The sequence below is a fragment of the Trypanosoma theileri genome (assembly GCF_002087225.1).
Source record: "Trypanosoma theileri isolate Edinburgh chromosome Unknown TM35_Tth_10_V1, whole genome shotgun sequence".
In the NCBI taxonomy this organism is placed as follows: Eukaryota; Euglenozoa; class Kinetoplastea; order Trypanosomatida; family Trypanosomatidae; genus Trypanosoma; species Trypanosoma theileri.
In genome coordinates, this window is record NW_021639852.1 from 543,180 (window position 1) to 552,148 (window position 8,969).

Consider the following 8,969-nt stretch of genomic DNA (forward strand, 5'->3'; position numbering starts at 1 on the left):
AGAATATTTTTTCCGTCACACTTTAATTCCTTTTCAAAACTCTCTTTCGAGTTATGAGCGCGTCGAAAACCCTTTTGAAGGAGCTAGAGGTGTCTAACCTATGACATTGCATGAAAAACAAAAAAGTGAAGAGAGAAGATAACAAGTAGGTTCTCACAGTATTCAAATATTACAAGAAGGAAAATCTATATTTACACACAACCCTTTGTCACTTCCAACATGTTTCTGTTTACTCGACTACCGTACGTCCAGTCTCTCTCTCTCCAAAAATTTTCTTATGTGACACGCTTGTGCTCTTTGCACGCTGTAAGCAGGGCTACCCCTAACCCTGACCCTGAAACCATGTGGTTTTCGTTTCGGACTGCGTGGTGCACCGCTGTTTTATATTTTTGTGCATGTTCGCAGCCGTTTGGAGGCAGAACGAGTGAGTATCGCTTCCCGTGTCGTGTTGGGTGGCGGGTGGGGTGCGCAAGACGAAATGGGGAAGAAGGGCGAGGGGGCTAGGGTTTAAAAGAGAAATAATGTAACTCATCACGCGTGTCGTTGGGAAGTCCGTTTGTCGTTGGTGACCAAGAGGCGCGTGTCCGTTTCTTTTCTTTTTCCTTTTTTTTTTTCACTTTTGACTATTGCGGTATTCACCCTCTGGCACCTCCCATTATCAGGGATATCCCGTGAGATTTTTCCATTTGCGCACGACGACATACTGGATAAGATTGCGTAAACGAGATGCTGCGAACGTGAAATGCTGCAATTGGGTACCCCTTTGGGCGAGGAATAATGTACCTGTTATCATCCATCTCGCAAAATTCCCGCAGCAATGGAGCAAGATTCATTTCTAAACAGTTATCCCTCACCGCAAATGAAGAGTGCGACCCAAGGGGGTGGGTTTAGAGGGCAGCGCAATCGTTTGGGTGAGACCCCAAGTGTGTAACGGATGCGTCTGCCCAAATAAATTCTCTCTCTTTTTTGTTTTATTTTATCGGAAACAAATGGATGCCAGAGACCCCCACTTTAAAATTTGAACTTGGATACAGTGCCTTCTTCAAGTAGGGAAAAGAACGGGATGGGGCACGACAGAATATTGATAGAGAATTGTTTAGACCGTTTGAATGGAATTATTTTCTTTTTTTTTCTGAGTTTGGACCGTCGTGCGAAATGCATTTCCAATAATGCAGGAATACTTCTCACTCTGTGCAAAGTTATAACTTGAACAAGGCAGTGCCTGGCAGAGAGTGTAGGCACGTGTACGTGGTCAAAAGTATACCGTCACAGTCAAGAAAATTCTAATGATTTACTCGCACATTGAAATCCATATCAATGACGGTGGGTGTGGATCACTAGAAAGGGTATCCTATCCAATATTCTCCAACCATCCTCCATTTGTGTGAATAACCAATAATAATAATAAAGCGAGCTCTGTTTCAGCAGAAACCATAAGAAGAAATAACCATAAAATAATATTGGTCACAAACTATTTTCGTAATGTAACAATATTTTTTCCCCTCTTAACCCTGTACCAAATCTCTTCCTTGTTGTTGTTTGTGTTGTTTTTCTGTATTATTAATGCTTGGAATTCGCATGCAGGAGCACACTGAGAATTCTTTGCAATATCAGGTGTGTCCACTCACTTTATTTCACTTCCCTCTTCGTCCAAGCACCATAGCGCAGACTCCCATTAAGTCTTTTCCGCAACGCTGGTAAATTAACGTGGAGAGTTCACAATTTCATCGACCCTAGGAAAAATTTATATACAGTTGGGAGTAAATACCCACACATAATTCTGGAGAATGCCGCAGCGTCGTAGAAAGAGAATGCCAATTTCACCAGGCCCCATGCAAACACTAGAATTGCAATACCTTTTCTGTGACAACTTGTGGGTGAAAGAAAGAAAAAGAATAGAGAAACGAAAAAAAAAAGAATAAAGGCAACAACAAACAAAACGTTCTTAGAGCAAGAAATAATGACGACATTTGTAAGAAAGTAAAAAAAAAGGAGAAACAACTATTTTTGACTTTGTCTGGGTAAACCCTGTATTCCCCAACCCGTTTTCACAAATACATCTAAAATAATTTTTCCGGTGGTTTTTACTAAATAAATAACAGAACTGACGAAACGCAAGTGCTGAGAAGTCCTTTTAACCCGCCTTTCGTTCGAAACAGTGTGGGTTGGGTTGGGTTGGGTGGGCTTTTCAGAAACTTACTGTTAGGCAGACTGTAAAAAATAAAAAAGTAGAATTTGGTTTACCAAGACCCCATCAATATGTAGCCCCATAAAGTAAGGCTTTGCCATTCTTATCGCAAGCTTTCATAAATGTCATTAAACACTTTGGATTGAAAAATAAAAATAAAAGGAAATGTGCCCCATGCGCATAAAATCATTATCATTTTGTTTTGTTTCTTTTATTTTGTTTTGTTGAAATTCAAATATTATGAATTATATATACATATAGTGCAATAAGGACACCCTCGTTAAACAAGTAACACTTCTCTTAAGAAGAGTACAACAAATAATCAATCCTACACTACACTATCACACACGCCTTCTCTCTACTATTCATCAACTCATTCACTATCACGAGAGTCCCACACGACAAACACCGTCCACTGGGTTATCACAGAAACGCCCATAAGAGAATGAAATCTGCACGTCAGAAGAGTACAGCATTCGTAACATCCAAATCCAATTCCCATGATAAAACAAAGGATTACACACTGCCGTTTTTTTTTGTTTTTTTAAGAATCACCATTGCAACCATGTATTGTTAATTGTACACTTTAATGTGCAAAAGCAAGTGATACACAAATATCAAAAAAAGACGGGAACCATTACCATCCTTGTTTCCATATGCATGGTATGGAGTTGGCGACTGACTCCAATGGTAACCCTCAATCTTTAGAGTTCCTGAAAAATAATACACTCCCCCTTCCATACATACCTATCAATGAGGTGCATGTAATGAATATGGCAGAAAATATCAACCTCTTCCTTGATGATAATGTGTTTATTATGACGGAGAAGTGTACGCAACAATCTACACCCCACTGAATAATGGTAGAAGGAAAAATTGTCAAGGAATCGTTCCAAGTAAACTAAATAAAAAAATAAAAGTGGTAAATGGCTAAATGAACCACAAGTATCATTGCTGCATGTAGAGATCGGTATTCCATCCATTTCCCACTCTAAAACAGTTCCATCTTTCACTGGATGTGTGTCTTGTATAATTTACAGTTACATGTGCTGCTCCGTGCAGTCAAGTGAGAATTGTGATGGAAATGGACTCCCAAGAAAATGTAACGGGTGGATCCAGAGACAAACTCAACCATCATCGCATTACAATCTTTTTTTTTTTACCCAAATTTCTCCCCTTTCACACTCCCAACGACGAATAACCTCATTTTTATTACCCAATAATACAGATATTATCCATCCACACTTCCAAACACAAGACCAATGGTTTTGAAACTATCCCATTCAGTTTTAACAACTGCAGACATTCCCACAATGGCTAAAGTCACGGCTCTGCATAATGTATCATCTCACCTTGTGCCTCTCAGGTGTCATTAGGTGAATTCCACAATAGAATTAACCACAACCCAGCATCACATGAATCCCTAAGCATCGGGAGAGAGTATATCACTTGGAAAAAAGGGAAACTCACTGATACAAACAAATACCACTTTTGTTGGAATTCCTGGGATACATTAGCATAATCCCTCTTGAAAAGATAACACTGAGTGACAAGTACACCGTACCCACACACACACACACACAATATGTTTAACACAAGAAAAGGGAACAGACATGAAATTTCTGCACTGAGTTGTGGGCAATCATCCGTTTGCAAATCCATAACCCAAACAGGCATACAATAAATTAAACCATGACATCCATTGCATAGTGTCCTACAAATAATAACACTGAAGAATAATAAATTATGAACAAAGGTCTCACAATGGGAAAACAATATATATATCACAATCAACATAATGGTAAAAACAACCTTTGTGGTCCGATTTAAATTTACCCAACCCCTTTCAAAAAAAAAAAACCCAAATCACTTCACTGATCATGGGAATACAAATCCAAAATTGTTCTTTCAAATAATAAAAAGATGGCAAAAGGAAAAACCAAATATTTACATATTTCATAAGCGTCTATTCCGTTGCGCTTAACGCACAACAAGGGAAACGATTACATGCAAAATAATAAATTATCGCAAGCCTCTACCCATTAATAACCCAAAGCACTTAAGGGTGCATATTCCCTTTTACAAGCTTCAAGTAATAAACCCAACACAATTGCAGTTAAATGAGACCAGTAACATCCATACGATAGTACACTCACAGCTGTAATTTGACGTCAATGGACGAGTGGATGCACTGCTAAATCATACGCAACAAATAGCAAAACAAAATACGGAATGCCAACAGAAATATACATATTATATTGGATCCAGCAGAGAATTAAACACATGTATACATAGACAGGAATACTCTCAGAAACAACAATAACACAACCACAATAAATGCAATATCAAGGGCTACACAGCAATAACAAGAGCAGCGGCACCTACTGCAGTCAAATCCAATCACAACAGCTAGGGGTTTTAAACAGTGGTAATGTGTGACATAATGTCATTCTCAGTGTGTCTATCGCATAGAATCCTTGAGAGACCTGGGAAGAACAATGAGAGAGAAAAAAAGGGAAAAGAAGCAACACATATAATAAACAATACAAGAAAAACATCATCTGCATAGAAACAACCACAGAAAAAACATAAACACATAAACCTTCTTCCCCAGATCATTTTTCATTCAATAAAAAAGAAACCCATTAAAAAAAAAGCCCAATAATAAAAAGGAGTCCAAGTTCATGTTTACTGCTCATCCGACACTGTCATCGTTCTCTCACCATATTATATGTGTGTACTCCATTGTATATAACAACAAACAGTTGGATTCTGCAGAATGCGTATAGGAAGAATTAAAAATTTTCAGAAAATGAATATAAAATCATAGCAATAAATCATAAACAATTAAATGAAATTTTCCAATGAAATGAAGAACGCTTGAAAAAAAAGAAGAAAAAAAAAAGAACGGTCAATGTATTGCGGTATATGGGATTTGATTCAAAGGACCGTATTAAGCAAAAGTGTTTATTATTGCTGAATATGGATAGAGCTCTTATGGAACCATCACAAAACCAACAACACACATAAGAAGTGCAAGAGGGACCATGTAGGAGATGACCATGATGCTGCTGTCAGGACGTCTCGCATCATTTGTATGATTTGGTTTTTCTTTCATTTGGCCCTCAGTTAAGTTTGTCCCATTGGGATTAGATGAGGATTGAGAAGTAGCAGCAGCAGCAGCAGCAGTATCATGACTTCCACTGCTGCTCACTGAACTCGGAGAAGCCGAACTGCTGTTCTGATCATTTCCTTCATCTTCTTCTTCCTTCACAGGAATAACATCACCTTTGTACCCGTTAGTAACTTCTGTGCCATCGTAAAACTTTATGTTAGTAGGAGTTTCAGCTTCCAGCAACCCAGTGCACACTTCTTCGAATTTGGGACACTCAATTTTTCCACCACTGAACACTGAACCAGCCACAACATCAAAAGTTTTCTTGCCATCGCTGCAATCATGCCAACTCTCCTTCTCATTCTCACCTTTGAGCAGTACACTCACCTTCTTCGTTTCTTTCTCACACTTCACTTTTGCACAAATGCCATAAACCTTCACTCCATTTTTCTGATCTCCCTCGCTGAAATTCACCGGTTTTTCCACATTCAGACACCGTGACATATTGCTCAGAATGCTGCCAGGCATCAAACTCTCCTCCCCACCCTCACAGGCAGTACCCTTCAAGGATCTGATGAATGGAACACCATTCATCAAGTCTTTCGCAATATGCGTTCCGTCCTTAATATATTTGTATCCCTCAGAAGAATCATTAATGCCGGTCTCATTTGAACAAATACCAAGTGCAAAACGGTCAGAGGTGCACTGTAGGAGCACCTTATCTTCTTCCTTGCAAAACAAATCGGAACGGGCAAACACTGTTAGATTCTTCTCAGCTTTAAGTAACTTACACATGGATACTTTCCCCCAACCCATCGGTTCTGCCTTCTCAAAAACTGCTTTGTAAAATCCCATGGAATGAAATGCTGCAAGTGTCAGTGCACTGTAGTACATGCCAGAAGCTTCACCAATGTATGTACTCATCAACTCATCCTTTGCAATTAGTCTCTCCCAGTGGGAAGGTTTCTCTTGGTCTTCTCCTTCATTTTCCAAAAACAAACCCTTCACTTGATCATCTTCTTTACATTTGTAATGACTCTTCAGCTTGTCGACAGATTTTTCAAATTTCACCATACGGGAAGTTTTTACACTGCTTGACCCTTGAGAAGATTGCAGATCACTGTTGTTGAGTTCTATCATTCCCAGTTTTTCCATAAGTTCATATTGAAATCCAAGACCATGCGCAATCTCATGTGCAGTAACGCGAATATACTGCCATGCGGCGTTTATCTCCTTTGGGATGAATTTGATGACAGCAGACGTTGGTCTCTTTTCATTATCCTGAGTGCAAATCTCAACTTTTTCGCGTTTAGCTGAGAGACCCACGTAAATCATAAAATCGACATCAGGGATCTTCTGAGCTTTACCCAAGGGATCCTTAAAGGGCCCGCACTTTTCTGGAAGAGGATTAAGTTCTTCGCTTATGATATTTTCACTTTTCCCCACCTGTTTTACCTTAAGACGATCTGTGTGCAGTTTGATGGCTTTAGGCAAGATATCCTTAAAAAGAGTATTCATCTTTTCCGTTGTCATTTGATTGTCACCACCACAGAATTCGACGGTGGGATTGGAATTACTCTCCGGACGCTGCTCTTTGCATTCTTTCAGAATATCCTCCACAAATTTTGTATACACACCAATGCGAATGGGCTTCCAATCCGGACCAGTCTTATCATCATCAGTAGTAGTGGTAGTAGGAGTAGCAACGGTGTACGCCTGTAGACCACTTTCTCCTTTCTGTGGTAAATGCTGCACAACAGCAGCCAAACACCCGCAGCTGCAATACAACAGGAACAGTGCAGCCCACAGCAGGTGACGCATGGAGTGTTTCTCCATTTTGTAGTGGTGTGAGTGTGTGTTGTTTTGCTAAGGTACACACAGAGTAAAGAGAAAAAAAAGAAGAGAGGAGGGAAAAGGGAGAGAATGAAAGATAAGCATGAATAGATATTATATTAGATCCAGCAGATAATTAAACACATGTATACATCGATAGTAATACTCTCAGAAACAACAATAACAACAACACGATAAATGCAATATCAAGGACCACACACATTAACAAGAGCAGCAGCACCTACTGCAGTCAAATCCAATCATAACAGCTAAAGGACGTAAACAGTGGTAATGTGCGACATAATGTCATTCTCAGTGTGTCTATCACATAGAATCCTTGAGAGACTTGGGGAGGGCAAAGAGTCACAAAAAAAAAAAAAAACAGCAACACATATAATAAACAATACAACAAAAAACATCAGCATAGAAACAACTACAGAAAAACATAAACACATAAACCTTCTTCCCCAGAACATTTTTCATTCAATAAAAAAGAAACCCATTTAAAAAACCCAATGATAAAAAGGAGCTCAAGTTTATGTTTATTCTTCCCCTTAAACTGTCCTCGTTTTCTCACTATATTATGTGTGTACTCCATTGTATATGACAATAAACAGTGGGATTCTGCAAAATGTATATTTGACCATTATAAAACTTCAGAAAATGAATATGAAATCATAGCAATAAATCATTAACAATTAAATGAAATTTTCCAATGCAGCGAAGATCGCTGAAAAAAAAGAAAAAAAAAAAAAAAACGGTCAATGTATTGCAGTTTATGGGATTTAATTCAAAGGACCGTAATAAGCAAAAGTGTTTATTATTTCTGAATATGGATGGATCTCTCATGGAACCATCACAAAACCAACAACACACATAAGAAGTGCAAGAGGGGCCATGTAGGAGATGACCATGATGCTGCTGTCAGGACGTCTCGCATCATTCGTATGATTTGGTTTTTCTTTCATTTGGCCCTCAGTTAAGTTTGTCCCATTGGGATTAGATGAGGATTGAGAAGTAGTAGTAGCAGCAGCAGCAGCAGTATCATGACTTCCACTGCTGCCCACTGAACCCGCAGAAGCCGAACTGCTGTTCTGATCATTTCCTTCCTCTTTTTCTTCCTTCACAATAATCACATCACCTTCGTACCCGTTAGTAACTTTGTTGCCATCGTAAAACTTAATGTCGGTAGGAGGTTCATCTTCCAGCAACCCAATGCACACTTCTTCGTATTTGGGGCACTCAATTTTTCCACCAATGAACACTGAACCAGCCACAACATCAAAAGTTTTCTTGCCATCGCTGCAATCATGCCAACTCTCCTTCTCATTCTCACCTTTTAGTAGTACACTCACCTTATTACCACTCTCACACTTCACTTTTGCACAAATGCCATAAACCTTCACTCCACTTCCTGTATCCCCTTTATTCTCCTTGAACTCCGCCGGTTCTTTCACATTCAAACACCGTGAATCTCGTCCGAAAAGACTGCCAGGCATCAAACTCTCATTACCATCCTCACAGGCTGTACCCTTCAAGGGTCTGATGAATGAAACATTATCCATCAAGTCATTCGCTTCCTTCGTTCCGTTCTGAACATATTCGTATCCCTCAGGAGAATCATTAAGGTCAGTCTTCGAGCGAATGCCAAGGGCAAAACGGTCAGAGGTGCACTGTAGGATCACCTTATCATTTCCCTTCCAAAACAAAGCGAAATAATCAATCAGTTTTTGACCACTTTCAACTTCAAGTAAATCACATATAGATTGATTCCCCCAACTCATCGGTTCTGCCTTGCTGAAATTTGCGCTGTTTTTTTTTTTTTTTTTTTTT

The 8,969-nt window shown here is 39.2% G+C and overlaps 3 protein-coding genes across 3 annotated transcripts; all 3 read right to left on the reverse strand.

Moving 5' to 3' along the window:
- Positions 1–3,550: 3,550 nt before the first annotated feature.
- TM35_000102850 (uncharacterized protein) lies at positions 3,551–3,865 on the reverse strand (the record flags this gene model as incomplete). Its single annotated transcript, XM_029024776.1, has 1 exon — positions 3,551–3,865. One exon carries the CDS (start codon positions 3,863–3,865, stop codon positions 3,551–3,553), a length of 315 nt encoding a protein of 104 aa, XP_028884083.1.
- Positions 3,866–5,183: 1,318 nt separating this feature from the next.
- TM35_000102860 (surface protease GP63) lies at positions 5,184–7,139 on the reverse strand (the record flags this gene model as incomplete). Its single annotated transcript, XM_029024777.1, has 1 exon — positions 5,184–7,139. One exon carries the CDS (start codon positions 7,137–7,139, stop codon positions 5,184–5,186), a length of 1,956 nt encoding a protein of 651 aa, XP_028884084.1.
- Positions 7,140–7,981: 842 nt separating this feature from the next.
- Positions 7,982–8,920, reverse strand: TM35_000102870 (surface protease GP63; the record flags this gene model as incomplete). Its single annotated transcript, XM_029024778.1, has 1 exon — positions 7,982–8,920. One exon carries the CDS (start codon positions 8,918–8,920, stop codon positions 7,982–7,984), a length of 939 nt encoding a protein of 312 aa, XP_028884085.1.
- Between the last annotated feature and the right edge of the window lie 49 nt (positions 8,921–8,969).